This window comes from Mercenaria mercenaria, chromosome 5 (genome assembly GCF_021730395.1).
Source record: "Mercenaria mercenaria strain notata chromosome 5, MADL_Memer_1, whole genome shotgun sequence".
NCBI lineage: Eukaryota > Metazoa > Mollusca > Bivalvia > Venerida > Veneridae > Mercenaria > Mercenaria mercenaria.
The window spans coordinates 75,342,884-75,364,475 of record NC_069365.1 but is presented as its reverse complement, the minus strand read 5'-3'; the positions used below and the strand labels follow the sequence as shown (position 1 = coordinate 75,364,475).

Sequence of the window (21,592 nt, the reverse complement as noted above, 5' to 3'; positions counted from 1 at the left end):
TAAAATATTTAGCCGAACATAATATGACATATTACTTTCCATATATTCGTTTACAACTAGCTGAATATTTCGTGAATTTGAGAGATTTCTCGAAAAAAAAGAGAACTTTTTAAAAATAAAATCCAACCGTTGTCAGACGGGAGTAATTTCAATATCATTGAGATGGCATAATGACTGAAGGGAATTAGCTCATGATCAGTATATAAGCTTTCCCGCTTCGACTGTCAAATAATGGCCTGAAAAGGAGTATAAATTCAGCGATCTTTTAGTCACTTTGGGAAAAGGTCCGGTACCGACTGAATTGATCGAGGCATATAAAGAAGGAAAAAATTGTTGAAGTTAATGTTTCACTATGAAATAAAACATATATATACTACACTCGGATAAGTAACTTAAGAACAGTACGTATTTAGGTCAAAGTGATAAATGTGGCTGTTTAAATGAGGTTCAAAGTATCATGAAATTGAACACTGGTAAATGACTGCTTTAACCAGGTTCACTTTAGGGAACAAAGCTCTTCCTGCATATTAATAATTTTTAATAATCATTTCAACAATTTCTTTGCTGAAGGGAGTAAACAGTTGTTATTTCATGCTTTTCAATGGAGTACATCAATGAAATAATCATTTTTTTCACTGTTACAAAGTACTGAAAATATTTTATTTTTTCAATGGTACACTAAAGAATAAGAATTATAAGCGATAGGAAATTCTCTGTAAATACTTCAATATACAAATACCAACATGAACATAAAGATACACTCCTTCATAATCAAATGTAACAGAAACATGGAAACTTCGTAACATCGATTGACAAAGTAATCGTGATGTCACAACATTGTGATGTCGTGACAAAATGCACAGAACATTGCACGGGAAAATAGATATATAATTTAAGTAAGACCATTGGCATTATATAAATAAAAAGAAAACTTGTTTGTTTCAGTATAAGATATGTAAATATTTCACTTGTGGACACCATAATTTACATGCTCTCTTTCATTGATGGGTGGACGGATAGCTCAGTGGTTTGCACACTGGCCTTCCAATCCTGAGGTCGGGGGTTCGATCCCCGGCAGCTACTCGGGAATTTTCAGAAACGCTTTTCAGTGTTTCCCACCCAACTAGAGGTGTACTGGTCAGGAACCCAGGCAATCCTCGCGTGTATCAGTGCTATACACTGGGCACACTGATCTCTCTGTCGTGGGGGCTTTGTCTCATTCTGTCCCTCTGGTCAGATCGCTCTGTGTCTGTATTAGTAGAGGATGAATTATGCGCCCTGTGTGGCTGCATTTGAACTATGTAAAGCGCCTTTGAACGTGAAATTGATCATGAAAAGGGCGCTATATAAATCTGGTATAATAATAATAATAATAATAATAATTGTGGCTGCCAACTCGTAGAAATATTACATATGGTGTTCCAATCTGTGAAATATGTTTCAGTCTTAAACTAAAACAATCAAGTATCCTCTCTGTATGTCTGTAATAATTTTAAGACATTTAAGAGGAAATCAACACTCGCTTCTCTTTATAACAATGTTTGGCATTTCTTTTAACTTCTTTAAATATGGTCTTTCTCAATATCAGCTATACATGTATTTAATGAAATTTTGTTGTCATTCTGTGACCAGTAACTTTACTGTTTGTATTAAATTATTCTTTTAGATCAAGCAGCAATGTCTGTAAATTTTAAAAAAAGAACATTTCAAAAAATAAAAATAAAATAAAGTCAGTAAGGCTTAGAATTTCGTTTCAGATCCTGCATAAACTAGGATATCAGGTCACTCATGATTTCAATTACTTAATGATGTAATCAAAGTAACAGAATTTCTTACATCATTGATAATGCAAGATCAGACCAGGTGACATGCTGCTTACATTTTTATCATTTATTATATAAACATGATAAGTATTCAATTTCTGTCAACAGATTGTAATCAGCAATTTGTAACATATGCAAATTCAGTTAATCATGTTTGCTCCCCAATATTTTGGATGAATGCTGATCTTATCTTTTGGCACTGATTGTTCACAAGGGGAGTAATAAATCAGAGGAGATAACAACCCTTATTGAACAGGACTATATTTTTACTCTATTTTTATACGCCCGTTTGAGAGATAGGATGTATTATGGGAACGCTCCTGGCGGGCGACGTCCCCAAACTTTGTCCGGAGCATTTCTTCTTCATGTAAGGAGGGATTATGATGTAACTTTGCATAAATGTTCACTATTATGAGAGAGAGCGTCATGCGAAAGAAGCAGGTCCCTAGTTCTGCGTCACACTTAGAGGTCGAAGGTCTAATTCAAGAAAAACTTTGTCCGGAGCACTACTTCTTTATGCATAGAGAGATTTTGATGTAACTTAGCACAATTGTTCACCAACATGAGTCGGAGTGTCATGCACTAGAATCACATCCCTAGGTCTAAGGTCAAGGTCACACTTAGAGGTCAAAGGTCTGATACAAGAATGACAACTGAGCATTCTTCTTCATGCATGGGGAATTTTGATGTAACTTGGCAAAAATGTTACCCCCATAAGACGGAGTGGCATGCGCATGACGAATTCAGAAATGAGCTGTATGTTCCTCTAAAACAAGTATGTTGGTAGTACCAATGCCAATTCTACATCGTAAGCGAAGGGGCCTCCGTAGCCGAGTGGTTAAAGTCGCTTTAAATCACTTGCCCCTCATCGTCTAAGGGCAAGATCACACTTAGAAGCCAAAGGTCAGATACAAGAATGACTTTTCCAGAGCATTTCTTCACAATTGTTCATCATCATCAGACGGATTGTCATGCGCAAGAACCAGGTCCCTAGTTTAAAATTACTTCCATTTGTTGTTACAATAAATAACTAACATTGTAACGTTTGATTTATAATTGACCGTAGGGAAAAACCAATACCACTTTTCTGTGGGTTCAACATAGATGTTACTTTCAAATTTTATGTGTATTTTAAGGTATGATATCTCTACCTGGTAAGGAGATTTTAGTGGACTTAGAAAAACAAACTAAAGATTTCTTGTTGATTTACTTCCCTTTGTTGTTACTATAAATAGCTTATTTTTGAAACTTTTTAACCTGGTTGTTAGAATTGGATATGTCATTGTTTGGGCTTACTGTCTACCAAACTTATACAGAATATGTTTTACTGTAACATCTACATGACGGGTGTATATTGTGACATTCTCACACTCTTTGTTTGTTCTATACATTAACCTTATTGCTAATGTATTGAGTTTATCTTATGACTGAATGTAATCGACATAACATACATAATTTTGCACGAATTAACGACTGTCAACCCAGAAATAAATTGAAGTATATATTACATTTGACTTTTAAAGATATATAAGTTATATAAATTATATAACCTGTGCATGTTCGGAAACCATTTAAAAAGGCCCATTACATGTACTCTACATCATATACATTTTGTATGTGCGGTCCTTTTTATTGTACCAAAATTACATTTTATTCAAACATAAATGACCTATCGCATTACGGTTACGATATTTTTGTTTTGGTTTAACGCCTCACAGAGCAATTAAAGGTCATATGGCGACTTTCCACTTTTGTTGGTGGAGGAAGACTCTAGGTGGCCCTCCGTGCATTATTTCATCACGAGCGGGCACCTGAGTAGAACCACCAACCTTTCGTAAGGCAGTTGGATCGCTTCCTCACATGAAGAATTCAACGCCCCAAGTGAGGCTCGAACAACATCGATGAGGGGCAAGTGATTTCAAGTCAGCGACTTTAACCACTCGGCTACGGAGGCCCCTTCGCTTACGTTGTAGAATTGGCATTGTTACTACCAACATACTTGTTTTAGAGGAGCATACATCTCATTTCTGAATTCGTCAGTGACCTCTATTTCTTAACATATTTTATTAGTTTGATGTAAAACAAATTGCATAAACGTATAAAAACACAACACGTATGCGATATTTTATTCATCTAGGATACTCATTCAATTGAGAAGATCAGTCTGTTAAACGCATATATTTGATAACTAACTAGTTCATCCACGTGAAATACAGTTAGGGTATTATAATAGTAGCTAGATCTGGGATGCTGTATTCGGCTTGAGTGCATTTTGTCAGATCGGACCTCACGAGGCGCGCAAACGCCGAGTGTGATCCGTCCTTGCAAAATCCACGAGAGCCGAATATAAAATCCCAGATCTAGCTGCTGTTGTAATGACCCTTTTATTATATACCTCTACCTTTTTGTTTGTTGTTTTATTATCGAACGAAATCATCATTGTTTGTCGTTGTAAAAATAGAAATTAGTGAAGTTTTTGTCTGCGCTGTGTAAGGGCATGCATATTGAATAAAAGTAGTCCGGCATCATACAATACAAAAGGTACAATACGAAATATTTTTCTGCTTCTTCATAATTACTTGTGAAATACAAGCAGTATTTTCAACAGAATTTATATAGGTATATAATAAATACGTTTATGTTGTACTGCTCAATTGTCAGATTTTGTAGTTGCAGCCAGAATACTTTAAAAACTAAATCACTGAGATGGCTGCCATTTTGCTGCTAACCAGAAGCACAGATCTCTGTTTTCTGTTGTCCATTTAATAAGTGTTATGTTGTTAATATATTCTAGATGATATTATTAAGTTTTAATGAATAGTTTATTCTGCGTCAGATATCAGACAATGCATTGCTTCCGTACAACAAAATACACATTACGGCATGTAACCTTATGCAGTCGCATGGGTAAAGTTTAGTGTGTTTACAACTCATTTGTACTGGATTTGTTTATCATAGTAATATGATTGACGTCATGGGAATGAAATAAAATACAAAAAGTGGAAACCCATAGGTCGCCCAACACGACAATTGGTTTGACTGAGTTTGTTCATTGGCAGTAGTGAAAATGCATGCTACTGTCCATGCTCTCTTACCCGCTGGTTGAGATAACTGGGCAATTGCACATGTAACAAAGACATCTGCAGATGCAGTGTAAGTAAGTCAATAAGTAAGTAAATTATTTATTATAGTGACAAGTGTAAACAGATTAACAAAATTAGGTCATACAAATACATACAAAACACTCCCGGCCCAATGGGCCTATAAGTCACTTTTAAACTTGCAAGTAGCATACAATATTTACATGAAGTCACACATGAATACAAATATGTATAATGTAGCTCTGTCTTCAAAATTAAATATATAATAGTTGTATAGATGGAACAATCAAGGAGTCACCTAATTGGTCAAGGTTATGGAGCCTGCATTTCACAGAAACTGTAAAAAGCAGAAGCACCATAAATAATGCGTGGTTAAACAATATTCAGCCATTACACAAACTTGATATTACATTAAAATTAACATATTGACGTTGATGTCTTCAAAAGTATTGGAGACGTTGGATGAATTAACTTTGTCTATCATAGATAAAGTAAGAATATAATGACTATGTCGATATTTCAGGAGGAACAGGTAACACGTGATAAAGATAACATTACATTTGAGTCATTCTGCATTGAATTTCTATTCCGAGTGATAAAATGTTCAACAAAGCCTCGCTTTTATTATTTTATTCAACTCGTATGAAAAAAAAAAACCTCAAGTAATATCCTCTATTTACCACTTTCCATTTTTACTTTTACACTCTGCGATTACAAATTACACATTGATAATTATTGCATAACAAGTGGTAACATTTTGTTTACAGTTTTAATTTCAAACAGTACGTTCACAACTTTTACAGCGGCTGTATTTTGTGTAACAGCATTCAAGCATTATATACATTCACTGCATAAAATTTGATATAAATTTAAAAAATGACATACATAACATTATTTTAACCTTGACATTTCATGTCTCTAAGAGTGACTCCCTGGTAAATTGTGTTCGACAAGGAAATAGTATGACCAGTAAAATAAATTGAACAACATAAAGGACAAAGGAAAGACAACTCTGGAAAACTTATCGACAGTTCTTGGACCGATACTCCCGCGTTTAGACACAGACGTCAAGAATGGAATGAATCCGGATTTTGTTGATCGCTTTGTGTCCAAATTCTGAAACGATGGAAAGCAAATTATAATATGAAATAAACTTTTTTTTAAAGATTCACCTGTCTGTTCAGTTGAGCAGGTATAAGATTTAACTACGCGGTTGGGTGCCAGGGTGGACATTTGTTAAAACAATTTTGGATTTGGGATTCCTCAATTACTTGCATCTAATGGACCTCTATTAAAGAATATAAGAACTCAGGGAAGAAAACAGAGTTAAGATATATTATACTTTTGGGGAAAAAGTTTCTCCATAAATAATCAACCAAGATATACTAAAAATACTATGTTTAAAATCATTATTTTAAATAAGTTATGCGTACACTCATTATTTGATATGTTTGAAGCTATTTACACCCTAGTGTGCGATGCATTGAATCCCATGTATACAATTTGTGAAGAGATAATATCCTTAAATCTTAGCAAACGAGATAGCAGCTCAAATTCCCGAGGAAATCTCAAATGTGTGATATCTGATGTACGTTTGTTGGTGCACTGATTAGAACTTTTGGTAAACAGCAAAATTATGACCATTTAATTTAAAATTTAACCATTATCACGCTGGACACGATTGATTTGCCTTTGCAACCAGTATAGGTCATGATCAGCCTGCATATCAGAGCAGTTTGATCAAGACCTGCACTGTTCGCAATTCAGTTATATCATTTTGTAATCTCCCCTTTTAAGTTAGTGGTACTGTCCAAATTAAAACATGGACAAGTTCATTATTGAAATTTTGCACAGCAATGGTTTACTTTGTTTCAGTTACGAGTACAACAAATCATGGTGCAAACTATATCCAGTATTATTTTTAGTGATAACCCAACAGAAAAGAAGCATTTGATACATCTTGAGATATTGATAATTGGCTTATGGTCGACCTCCTTTTGTATTTTCGAAGTAATACGGACAGTATTTATTTGTTAACAGAAACAAATTGGTCGCAAGAAATAACAGTTCGATCAACTCCGTGGCTGATGCCGGTGATAAACATATGCCCAAATTGAAATGGCAAGAATTTATTTGAAACCGGTAGTGACGACTTAATCAAAACCGGTTGAAGCAAATTTTGACGGCATGAATGCTATAGAACAGACCGCAGTGATAATACTATTGATAAAATAAAATAATTAAGTCTTGGAAAAAAATGTTCAGATCTATAACTATACGGTTGTCATGCGTTTTCCAGAATTAGACAAAAGTTGCTTCGAGTTCACTAAAATTGTACGGATTGAAAATAATTAATTTGGAAAATAATATGTGCATTTCTCAGTGTGTTTCTAACTTAATTTATCATGCTAGCGATGTCGCTAATGTTAAACATACATAAAACGCGAAGAATATAATTACTGCCGTCTTGCATAAATTTGCAAGTTGTCTAAATCATTTATAAATATAAGTTTTGTAATACATACACCAGGAGTTGGCTTTTCATATGGTTGGAAAGTTGAGCTCACGCTTTTTATTTCGCATTTACATTGATGTGTTGAATTATTCGACTGCATCTCTTCACGGTTCGTTTGATTTTTGTCCTGCTTGCTGTCCGCTCTTGTCAATACATTAACGAAGGCAAACTCCAAAAGACCAAGAAATACGAAAGTCAGACATACTGCCATGTAATAATCTATGGCCTGAAAGATTAAACAAAACAGCTTTTAAATTCTTATAGAGGGAAACCTCCGTAAAATTCATGACAATTTAATAGTAAGTCGATTTTCGATTAAGACTCTTTTTATTTTACTTATCTGTCCATGCGCCCGATGCATTGACCGAGGTTAAATGTGTCCATTACAGAAAAAGTCTCTGTTTTTGCCTGGCAGGATTTTCCCATGTTTTTGCCGGTGGTGGAAAAACGGGACATGCTAAAACTTATGAACGAATGCGTAAATTCATATGGTACTTTAACATTTTATTTCTTCTATAAATTGACGAAGACGGCAATCTATCACTAGTTGAAGGTGCGGCTCTAGGGTAACTGTTATGCGGTAACCTGGCAGATACTCGTTACCGCCTAATCAGTTATCCTCGAGGCAGATATCTGCATCCACACCTTGAACCAGTGAAAGATTCTTATACAATTGGCTTGCTTAGTAACTCTTCAGATGAAACCTTTTGAAGAACAATACAATGTCAAACGGAACACCAAAACGAATATATGTTTTAATTTCACAGACGTGCTCCATCTTTAGTGATATATATCTATAGCGATTGCCATCACTGGGTTAGTACGATGCTGTATAAAAATGAAGTAAGACCAGTATCAGGTTTATTAGTTATAACCACAATTAACTTTGTTATTGCATACTTATAATATGTAAAGATTATAAATAAATTATCAGAGCTTTTAATAAAACGTATTAAAACAGATTCAGCCAGTTTTAGAGCAAGTTAAGGAAATTCTAGTGCTGTTCAGTAGAATTTTTTAAAATTGAAATCGGTCATTGTGGGAGCTGGATATGAATTTTCTTGCGCATGCTTTGTTCACAGCATCCAAGGCTTTTAAAGTCATTTTTGCTGTTTAAGTTCTGAAATATTCATAATGACAAATACTGATCTACACTGTAAGTTACATACCTTTATATAGGACACTTGAGGCAAATTTGCTCTGGCTGCAGAACTCTGCGTTGTCATGGTAAGAACTGTAAGTAGGCCAAGTGTGATTCTGGCTGGTACAGCAGTACAATCTAACCAGAAATTGACCCAAGACAATATTACTGTCAAGATGCTCGGTATATAAATTTGAATTATATGATACGTATATTGTCTTTCCAAGATGAACGACACTCCAATACAAGGGTAAAAGACTACAAATAAAAAGACACTTTGAGTTATTTAAAAGGTATCGTACGATATTTGAATGAACTGGTGTATAAAACGTTAGATTAAACGAATATGTTATTGCGTCATTAACTTTGATTCTATTGCTAATGACTTCGGAGTGTATGTCAAGTAATATAATTTGGTACAAACACGTCAAGGTCACTTTAGTATAAGCCTTTATTATTAGTTTACGAGCTCAGCTGCGAACGATAGTTAGATAGGAATAGATTTACTCCTACCTATAAAGTAACTGACAAGTCACAGTCTTGACCTTTATAATGAGAAAAATGTGTTAATTCTGCCAGCAAACCAAAACAACATTCCTTAATAAGAATCAAGCTCTTCTGAAAAAAAAATATGATAAGTAGAGACTACAGTAAAGTCGCTCAAAATCAATATGAAAGTATGATCAGTACATTTTTTCTTTTCTTTTTTTGCAAAAACAGGAACTAGTATCAAATTCAAAACTCGACTGTATATCAATAGGCGTTTCAAAAGTTATGTATATATATATATATATATATATATATATATATATATATATATTTGCCGGATAGGAGATATAGGGAAGAGTTAGCTGTTAGTTTTTATACTCGCCGATGAAGAGGTGGATTCTTCAAACTCTATACCAGGCCATGTTTTATTTTATTTATTTATTTTTTTTTTTTTTGGCTTGTATTGGCAAAAGAAAATATTGGTTACGATCAATGCCTTGATTTTTTCAACTATTTTATAGCTTGGAGATATTATTTACCCATGACAGTCTGATTTGCATCGCTGTTAACAATCTGTCTGATCTATCGACTTTGATTTGATCTACTATACGTGATGAAGATACCCTTTGTACGGCCTCATAAGTTAATGGCTAGCTTTTGCAACAAAATTGTAAAAGTAATGCGAAATTTCATTTTCTAAAATGTCTTATACTGAGGACATGTGACATTCGAATATGGGTTTTATAAAACTCACTTCCGTAATAGTCTCTATCACAATTGTAATGGCTGTAATTTTTTACTTCAAACTGTGGAAATTTTATGTCCGGAGACGCCGTTATTGCATTTTCGTTCCAAACAAATTTCATAGTTTCAGTACTGTGACCATCTGCAATGTTTAATATGACATATTACAAGAAATGATAAATACAAGAAATAGGTGATGCTAATTTATCAAAAAGAACGTTTAATATATTCTTTGTAAAAACACTAAAAACAAAACCACACAACACGATAAAAATATAAAAAAGAAAGTTAAAACCCAACACTAAGATTAATTCAAAACAATTTTTTAAAACAGATCGTCAAAGCTGTTTTCTTTACTTCTGGAAACTGAAGATTTTTGCTACATTTTTGTTAGGCATACGCATGCTCGCGTTGTCTAGTCTTAAGATCAGAAATAATGTTGAGATATGTTTGCTCTTGTAGCTTTGAAATGGGTTTTATAGTACCAGTATTGATCTCATGGTGATTGAAATCTACGACTGTTTTCAATTCACAAGGCGTACTGAAGGAAAATAACACCCTCGTGAATATTTCAGACTTTACGGTAAATTCGTAAAACTTACAACTTTCTAGTTCAAGAGCGCATGTTTGTGTATCAAACGGATACATCTCCAGAAACATCAAACATGAAAATATCCCCGTCACTCTGTAACAAAGTATAGATAAGTTATGCGTTTGTCAAATCAATGAAAACGGGAGAAAAAAAAACTAATTTTGTAGATGCTTTTCATGGATATCAAACATGTGTAATTATTCAGACATGAAAAACATTCATTCAGATTCACCGAAATCACTTGAATCGCTTGTGTAGTCTGTGTATAGACTGTAGTAACTTGCATTCAAACGCCATGAGGAACTAGTTTGTTGATAGTATGGTAGTTTATTTTCATTCATTTCAAGTACATTTTTTCTCCTTGGTTTGCTTGATCAGTGAATTTAAATATCAAAAGGAAACTTAACATTTCACATGGCTTTGTGGTCCTGTTAAATTTCGCTACATTTATTTCTTAACTAAATGTAAATATATAGCTCTGTGAACGCATCGTTTTGAAGGATAGAATATACTAACTTTGCACTGTACTGTACAGTACCGTCGGGGTAAATATGTAACATCTTGTTGGGTACAGTCACTTCATGGTAACTAGATTCCTTCTCACTAAGAATGTACATGTCTGGCATCCAGACACTTTCAAAATAAAACTTGTCCAGTTCCACTCGAGAAATGTTTACAGTGTTATTGTACTTCAAACGTTCGTCTACCCAGCGCTCTCTCATAAACATACTCATTGAATACTCCTAGATTGAAAATAAAATGCAATAAGTACGATAATCGTACACGTTAGAAACTATAAAACATTATCAAAAGGTTTGGACGACAAAAAAAAGGCAAGATTTTTATTAATTATGATATTTATCTGTATATAACATCAAAGAGTCCGTTCTGCCATTATAGTGAAACGCTTGTCAATCAATGTTTAACCAGACTTAGTTCTACTTTAATATGAAGAGTAAGTATTGAATTTTAAACAAAACACGTGCCATTATTTACTTTAACTATACTTTAAATACACGCAAAAATGCATTCTATCCAGTTAATAAAACATTCTTGATAATATATATTGCCCTACAATAAGTTAGTTTTGTATTTCTGCAAAATTAAAAAATGACAGGTATGCTTGAAATATTTAGATTTCTAGTTAAATGTTAAAGGCAAAAATTAAACTATTGACGTATGTCAAGCTGTGTCCATTATCGACAGCCATGAATATCCATAAGCGCAGAGTGGGCTATTAGTATGCCTTGAATCAATACATTCATATTGTCAGGTCAAATTGTTTTTAAATAGGAATCACTTTATAACAACAATATATTTATTGTTTAAGAATATAAATAGGTATGTTCAAATCAATAAATGAAAAGATCTGAAGCTGTTTCTATTATGCTGGATAAGGTGAAGTAAGAATTATATACGAAATTTCATTTAGCTCTCAAACAAAAGAGCGATGTATTTTCTTTGTCTCAGGATGAGGGCCAAGTGCATTATGGCAAGTCATACAAGTAAATTTGTCTAATAATGATTTGAAGAAGGTATTTTCTGTTAGCAAGTCTGTCATGCACCAATATGACTTTTCCCTAGTCAATAGGTCGACAAAATTTCACTCTTAAGTATGTATGAGCGTGTTTGTTTTTCTTTTTCTTTCAGGATATCCGCCATTTTAAAACAAAAAAAAAATGTTTCTTTGAATATGTCTTCAAACTAAACTTTATCAAATATCTTAAATACTCTTTTCGAGTGTAATTAAACGTGTTAATGCATTTTGTTCTATGTCATAGTTAATTAAAGATATATTAGACCATATTAGTATTTCATAATATAAACATTTAAACATGGTATATATTTAAACATGTTTGTGTGTGAAAAAAGTACTATGTTATAACGTACCTAAAGATAGAATATAATTAGGTATAATATAAACGTGTACTACCGCTATAAAACTGAATGCTTTCTATCAAAGTTCTGTTACACATGATGTAGCCCTAAAAACACTATGCATTAAAGCTAATTTTTTTTTAACATAATAATCATAGTATTAAAAAGTAAAAAGATGCGCTTTGGATATGTTGAAGCGATTGGAATTGTAATTTATACATCATTCTGTAAATAGTTATTTCTGTTATATATATCGCATTCCTGACAGGCTGATATGAGAAATGTACACCCCGATGAATACAATATATTGACTCTTGGCGTCATATACATTGAACAGTTTGTCATTTATCACATGCTTTTCAGCGAATTATCAAACTATTAGAGTGAAATATATCTGGTATTTTCACAGTAAAAAATATGAAATATATTTTTCACCGGTTTAAAAATACATAATGAGTAAATCGAGTCAAAACATGAAATAAAATAAAGTTTGTTTACATATAAGATAAAAAATATTTTCAACTCATCAACACTATATTTTACTTTTTAACTCGTGGGTATGCCACTCGTGAAAATATTGTATCTGGTGTTCGGTCGTGAAAGATATTTCAATCTTACACTGAAACAAACAAAATGTTTAAGGGTGAACATTTTTGACTCGTCACTCATTCAGGAATGGGTTTCATTATATAGTAAACAAAGTTTAATAATTTGAGCCGCGCCATGAGAAAACCAATATAGTGCGTCCGCGCAGTCTGGTCAGGATCCATGCTGTAAAATTTCAAAGCCTATTGCAATTAGAGAAACCGTTAGCTAACAGCATGGCTCCTGACCAGACTGCGCGGATGCGCAGGCTGGTCTGCATCCATGCAGGTTGCAAACGCACTATGTTGGTTTTCTCATGGGGCGGCTCATATAATGTCGAGTCAACATCGAGCTTGCAGTAAGTAGCTCAATGTCGGCTATGATGAAACGAACCGCATGCACAGACTTGTTTGCAATAAATAAGAATAAGAGGTACTGAATCGCTGCAAAATATGATGTTATATTCAACTTAAACCGATTGTGAATCTAATTGTGATACAATCACATTGAATAATGCCTTTCCATTTAAATATTCATGACCGCCTTTGTTATACACGTTTTACAAATTCATATGTATATATATAAGATTAATTTAAACAAAAGAATATTTACCATTTTTGCCTCGCTGAGGGAAAACATAGAATGGACAAAAATGTTAATTTTCACAGTGACTTGTTTGTCAAAACCAACTGAAAAAGAACAAATATTGAATCATTGAATGGCATACCAATCGCTAAATTATGAGAAAAGTTATTTGTTATAATATTGTTACAATATATCTAAATAATGGGGTTAACACTATGAGATGTCTGTATCTAGAGTATTTGTACTTTTACTAACTACTATACGTATTTAATATATCATCTATGTTGACATTATCCAGAGCATAGAGTAAACATTTGATATCTGTCGTTTAATTCAATTCCAGTAGGATATAGCAAACATGTGACATCTGTCATTTAATGTAATTTTTCAATGGCCTATTGCAAACATGCGCTATTTGTCTTTTAATTCAATATCAAGAGCGTAGCTCCCTAATGTCATATCTGCCATTTCAATTCAATGTGGAGAGCATAGAGCAAACATGTGATATCTGCCCTCTTTGTGTGCGTGTTTGCTACACGCTGTCGATATGTTTTATTACAATTTAGTATATCATCTATATAATTATGAAAAGAATATTGAATTTGCTTGACTGTACAATTGATCTAGCTTTGTGTCCACTCATAATTCCTGAATATTATAGAAAAAATATAGCTTTGAGCTTTTAGCTTTGCAAACAATCCATGAAAAGCACGTTAGGAAGGTATTAACAAATGCTTAATGAATCTGACAGTTTTTACATATTAGTTAATGGCAAGACAAATAATGTATAGCAGTGGTCGGTCTGTAAAATAATATTTACAAAATATATTGAACACATACATCACTAGCTTGTCCTTTCTCTGAAGTATTCAATTTATTTTCGCCTACGTATGTGTCCTAACATTTCATAGTGGACATTTTCACTGCATTACTGAAAAAACATAAAATATAAATTCCCGTGAACATCAGCTTCAAATCAGCCTAGCAAAAAAAAAAAAATCAAGCACACGACATTATCTTTTTTTATTTGCTGAATTCTTTCAGTATATTCCGAAGTTTTGAAAAATCAGAGTTTAATTAAATTCTACATTGTTGAAAAAATATCGATCCAAACGTGCAGAATTATCTTAAAGTAGTAATGACCATCGACAAATTTTGTATTCTCCGTGTGCGGTTTCGTCATTTTCCGGCTTTTTACGGAAAGGCAAGTTCGCTTGAGTTATAATTACGTCCGAGGAATGCCGAAATGCTTAACGAGAATACGGAGAATGTGATAACGAATCAACTACCTTATCACAACTTTAAGGATTTCATAACTAACAGGAAAATAAATTCATTTTTAAACATTTACCAAACATTAACACGTTTTATTTACCTCGATCATATTTTGGAGGTAGAGTTTTATCATAGCCATCGAACATCTCACGTAAAACTGTTGCCCTGCAAAATTTAATATTAATATCAATATCAATATTTATTAAAAACCCAGATTTCCAATTAAAAGAAATAATCACTCCGTTTGCCTTCAATTTCAGAAATTTTAAACTCAAGCACGCAACCGTTCTTTGTTTGTTTGTGCAATTAAATTCTATTTGGTCTGTGTCAAAATTTAATCAATTGTAGTTCTATTTTCTAGCATGTGTAAATATGAATATTACAACCGTCTCGTATAATCCTTAATTCATAATTTTATACTACCTAGTCATCGCTTTCTCTGTTTTCAAATATTTCTGAATTATTATAACAGTTTATATATAAAAGGCTGAATATTAAAAGAAAGGTCAATGTCTAATATATTTTTTTATTTCATTTTTTTTGTAAAATTCTCGAGGTGAAATTCATCAAAATTAAATTAATTGAGCATAATTACATGTTTGCGTCATCTGTACCTCCAGCAATGCCGCGAATTAGCAGCAGCACAAATACCGGTATTACAATCATTCCGTGATGCATCAGTATTCGTCACTATTTCTGTTACTTGTTTATTGTTTGTAGCAAATTTAACTACTAAAGAGTTCCCGGTTTAATTGCCACTCATTAGTAGAACAACTTCTACATTTAGTATTCCTGTTACATGTCACTGAATTCATTTCATATTTTGCAACCGTATTAATTTCATTCATAAAATCCAAGACAACAGTAAGAGCTCCTGACACATACTGGTAATATGTTTTGAAAGTCAATGGTTAGATAATGTTTAGACAAGTGTCTGTCGCCGTTGTACATTTGATTGAAGACAATATTCTCTGGTCTTAACAACGTAAGCTTATTGACCCTTTTCCCGATGAAATTCAACGCAACTCATCATGTGGCATCATGTTAAATTCCATATCATCACGCAATCAATCAAAGTAGTTTTAAAATTCACTTTTTTTGATTTCCAGCCGAACTCTCAACAATATTTGAATACTTCTACGTGTATTTTCCTAACACCTGAAACAAAATGTTTTCCGACACTTCAATACAAAGCACACCCTATCAATATTGACAGAAAGTGCATTTCATCGCGTAACAATCAGTATGGAAGATAGCAAACATTAACAGGATGTTCAGAACTTTATTCAAATAACATAAATTATATACCAGTATCAATTGTGTGACGTTTAAAACGAGAAATCAATGGATACAAATCATACCCACTTAGTGATGCATATAATAATGGTATGTGTAAAGGCATTCATTGATTCTTAGAAGTGGAAAAGTAGTTTCCAAGCCACGGTCAAAAGTGTTTCCTTATAGTTATTACTGTGTTTATTTTTTTTTTTATCTTCTATCAAGCATTCTAGAATCTCGTTGAATTGCTTTGATACATTTCATGAAACTTTAATTTTTCAGAACATCTTATATAAATAATATCCTTTTACACCAAGTTCTATCGGTTCTTATATTTTCTATACACATAAAATGGAAACGAATAAATAAGTTTTGATAGATCAATATTCATTTTCAACACATACATGAGAATGGAAATTTAAAATCCGTTGGTAGTAGTAAGCTTTACATTCAAATGAGTCTAACATGGTTACGCATATTCCAAATAATTTCTTTTTCATTTACTTTTTTCTTCAAAATAATTCATCTGCTACATGAGTTTTAAATGATCTAAATACTGCGACATGCTTATAATATCAATCATGTTTTTTTCCATATGTTCTAGTAAATAGTTTGTGATACATTCTTAAAGATTCTAATCACTATAGACAGTTTGGAAATAATGATTATGCAAATTAATTTTTAATTATTCAAATCATGCAATATGCTCATGATAAGAATAATGTCTCTTCATATATTCTAGAAAATAATTCCGATATTTTGCAATATTTTCCAAAAAAAAAAATAATAATAATTTCGTTAGAAATTTTCAAACTAATTATCTATCTAAACATGTTTCTAATAATTCAAATCAGGCAGCATGTTAAAAAATTAAATCATGCAATGTATTCCAACGGAAATCGGTAACTTTTGGTATTTAAAACATTTTAAAGTATCTTCCAGATAAATACAGTATCATTCAATATGTGCAAATATTATAAAATCCTTTCAGTATGTACTCAATAATTTAAAAACGAATAAATAAATAAAAGAAGAAAAGAAGACGATAAAGAAAATCATCTTTCCGCATACTTCAAATAACTACTCTATTTCGCAATTTGTTCAAGGAAAATCTAATATCTTTCAGTATGTTACAATTAAATTAAGTCTAATTTTATAATCCAAATAATTTCATCGTCATTCAAAATTCTAATTTTAATATCATGATGGCTACACGAGCAACCTGTTTATGCTTATTCACAACAAAACCTCACGGGAAATTGAAAAGTGTACAATATAATTTCAAATTGATACTTAGATAAAGCATCACTTAATCCAGCGGCAATATATGTCTCTAAGGAGAATTATTAATCTAGATCTTATCATTCTCATGTTCACGATGTAATCGAACTCAAATCATCTACGGTTTTTCGAGCTCAATTTATTTGTATAAAATCGAGTTCAGATAATTAATATTTCACCGAACTCAGATTATCTATATTATTTCGAGCTCAGATTATCTGTATTATTTCGAGCTTAGATTATCTATATTTTATCGAGATCAAATTATCTGGGGGCCTCTGTCGCAGAGTGGCTTAGGTCATTGACTTTGAATTCTTGTTCCCTTGTCGGTGTAATTTCGAATCCTCGCTTAGGGTGTAGAATTCTTCTTGTAAGGAAGCCATCCAGCTGGCTGACGGAAGGTTTGTGGTTCTACCCAGGTGCTCGCCAATGACTTAAACAATACCTGAAGGAGGACGCCAGTTCTTTCTCGAGCGCTAAAGCTGGGAAAGTCGCCATATTTCCGGAATTATGTCAGTGTGCCTCTAATTCAGTCTTCAAAAACAGCAAAAGATTATCTAGCTAAGATTGTCTTCATTTCACTCGGCTAAGGTTCTCATCCTTTTTTATCAAAGTCAGATTATCTGCATTTTATCGAGCTCACTTTATGTACATTTCATAGAGCTCAGATTATATGAATTTGAAAGCAGATAAAATATCTACATAGTACCGTGCTCCAATGATCTATATTTTATCGAGCTCAGATTATCTGCAGTTTATCGAACTTAGGCTATAAATATTTTGTCTAGCTCAGATTGTCTTTATCTGTTCGAGCCAAGACTATCTTTATTCGAACGGGCTCAGACTATCTACATTTTATTTGGCTCAGACTATGTATTTTAATCGCACTCAAACTTTTTATATTTCATCAAGCTCAGACTACATGTGTATATATTGCATCGCGCTCAAGTTATCTATATTGTATCGAACTCAGCCTTTCTATATTGTATCAAGCTCAAACTATTCATATTTATCGAGCTGAAATTATCTACATTTTATCCAACTCAGACTATCTAAATTTTCTAAGTTTAGATACTCTGTATTTTGATTAGTCCAGAGTATCTCCATTTTGAGAGGAAAAGGGCATGATTTTCTAAATACAGCAATATTACGATTAATTTTTGTCAGTGTTGCATTACATTCAACGACTGAAATTTATATTTTACCTTTTTGAAATTCAAAGTTGAATACAGCAATATGGTACACTCAGCAACTAAAAAGAATAAGTTATATTTTGAGGTGCATATATATGCTTTTCGACGACAGACGATAAAACTAGCTTGTGACATCTCGAAATTCTTATTAATATTTTTGATCTGTTTAATAAATAAATAATTGATTTCGTTATTATGTGTCAACCGTTATCAACGAAACTTTGTACTCTGCACATTACTGAAGTCTGATTAATGATTTGAGTATTGACTGGTATTGTGATTGTACAGTAGGGCTGAAGTAGGTCTTTTCAAGGATTGCAAAAGATTTTGCGATTAATGTTTATATGTACACAACTAGCCCGCCCTCTTAGCAGCTAAATAGGGAGAGCGCAGATCTACGGATCGTGGGCGCGTGGGTTCGATCCCCGGCTGGGGCGTATGTTTTTCTGTGACGTTTTGATAAAAGACATTGTGTCTGATACCATTCATCCTCCACCTCTGATTCAAGTGAGGAAGTTGGCAGTTACTTGCGGAAAACAGGTTTGTACTTGTACAGAATCCAGGGACTGGATAGGTAAGTGCCCGCTGTTACATGACTGAAATTATGTTGAAAAATGGCGTTAAACCCAAAACAATGTACACAGCTAATGAAACGGAACTGTATAACGAATAATTCAAGCGCTTTATAAAGCGTATAACGTTTTTGTAAAAGCGTTCATAAGAACAAGATCGCTATCAGCGCCTACTGACAATATATCTATAAATGATATAAGCGATAAAATCCTTAGGGTATATCAAATTACTAGTGTAATGAGTACCCTGTCAGGCAATAAGTCAAAATTACACGAGAAACGTTTTCTTTTTTTTTTCTAATTTATTAATTTATTTATTAATTAACATTTCACGATTATTTCATGCATACAATATGATTACGATGTCACTTCTCGCTGGTTCTGCCCAGGTGACCGCCCGGGTTAAAATATTGCACGTAGGGTCACTAGGGGTCTTCCGCCACCATTTCAGCTGGAAAGTCGCCATATGACCTAAATCATGTTGGTGCAAGGTTTAACTCAACAGAAACAAGGAAACGAAGACAATTTAAGAAATGTTATTTCCGCAGTTACAAAAGAATTGGTATTTGACAGGCTAACATATATTGTAAAATGTATCAATCGAACAACGAGTACAAAATGGGTTTAAAAATAAAATGAGTATGACTATAACATACGTCCTAATTAGTAAAATCGTCGGCGCATGTCAAAGAACCTAAGATATGTTTTCCATTTATTTATTGTTAGTGGAACTATATATTTACATTAACTATTTAACCAATAACTATTCAATTCGATTCAGCGACGATAATGTCTCCAAAGGGAGTTTGTTTCATTGTTCCAGCGATAAAATGAATGCCTATTCAAAATTTAATATGATGGCTCCATTACATTAAGGGCTATTGTTTGAAGCAATTTCATTTTGCAATTGATGACGATCGATGCTTTTGTTAATATCAAATATCGAGCGTCAAGGTCGTTACTGCAAACGTACGACGGAATGCAGTATTAGACAGTTGTAAAGTTGGATTTTTACAACATATCGTTACATTATACATAGTTTCAGTATTGCATAATATAAAATAACAGTCTAATGTTTGTATTTCCAAATAGTATTTAATTTATGTTTAGAAAGCATAGACATTTAGCCAGTCTATTAAGGGCATTCATCCAATCTACTAAAGCCTGCTGGTTTATCTTTATAGATCTTTCTTCACATTAAAACAGTTTAGTATGTTCATTTATGATACTTTATTATTATACTTCATATTCATCAGTACTTTCAATTCATCTTTATTGTTACAACCTTCATTTTATGTTATTGCATATTTTCATTTTGTTTTCATCAGCTATACTCATTAGACAAATTATGAAAGAACTTTGAGCTAATTTTAGATTATGGACAAAGAGTTTACATAAACATTGTCAAGGTCATAGCTGATATGTAAGATAAATGTTGAATGGCTTATCAGAAAGATGCTGACCAATCAGAAGGTACTTTACATCCTTCATGATTGAAGCACTCTGGAAGGGTTTACCTCAGTAGAATTTCAGAGCCATTTCTTCACTCTGTAAGGAATATTTGGACTGACAACATCTAAAAAAAAGCTCTCTTAGCGTTTAGTTATTAATAATCAATTAAATTTGTATTTATTTGGCTCTATATCTAACCATAGCGTTTTACTAAATTCATTCTAAGTAAAAGGTGGTGTCATGCTGACGTGTCAGTAATACCGATGTAATAATTTACTGCTAGTAATCTGCTAGATCACTGCTTCCAAACAAACTATTAAGCGAACATATAGACTTTAAACAAGACAGCTTAAATATATTTATTCCCCACAACAAGACAAATAATTTTTACATGTCTGAAAGGATTGACCCGTGTTTTTGTCGGTGTAAGATTACTCACGTGCATACTGTATGCATAAATGTACAAATTCACACGCTACTACATGTATAATAATAAAATAATGCTCCGTTTAATTTCTTTTTTTATATTAATTGTCGAATACGGTATGCAAGAAAAAAATCTATCAGCAGAGCCACGTTACCGCCTACACAGCAACCCCGAGCCTGATATTTCCATCTGCATCTCAAACCAGTGAAAGATTCTTATAATCGTATACATTCTTACAATCAACAATTAACAAATTTATTACTTAGTTACGAAGTAGTCCTATGCTACTGGGCAATGGCCATTTAATTGGTGTAATAAACATACAATGGCTGTAATTCCAATGCAACTGCTCAAGTATCTAAGTAAATGTAAATTTAAAGCATCAGTTTGCAGGATATTTCTTATGAGTATTAACAAATTCCATGATCGTGGTCGCGATATTCTCATATTTAGCTAGAAACTAGCAATGATCAAAGCTGCATGATTTATTTACAGCATTTAAGGTAATTCTACATCTTCGAATAATTTCATTCTACAATGCAGAATTTGTCTAACCCTGATTTTGAAAACGTAAGAATATCTTTAACACACCCGGCCAATAAAAAAGACAGATTCGTGATAGACAGACTATGGGCGTGTATGGGAAAATCACAATTTTGAT

General features: G+C 32.9%; 1 protein-coding gene across 1 annotated transcript; it reads right to left on the bottom strand.

Annotated features, from left to right (window-relative positions):
• Positions 1-4,998: 4,998 nt before the first annotated feature.
• LOC123557653 (glycine receptor subunit alpha-2-like) lies at positions 4,999-15,710 on the bottom strand. Its single transcript, XM_045349263.2, has 9 exons — positions 15,324-15,710; positions 14,829-14,893; positions 13,481-13,557; positions 10,922-11,148; positions 10,416-10,498; positions 9,824-9,955; positions 8,609-8,838; positions 7,450-7,665; positions 4,999-6,040 (listed from the first exon to the last, which is right to left on the bottom strand). Exons 1-9 carry the CDS (start codon positions 15,404-15,406, stop codon positions 5,843-5,845), a joined length of 1,311 nt encoding a protein of 436 aa, XP_045205198.2. The 5' UTR covers positions 15,407-15,710; the 3' UTR covers positions 4,999-5,842.
• Positions 15,711-21,592: the final 5,882 nt, after the last annotated feature.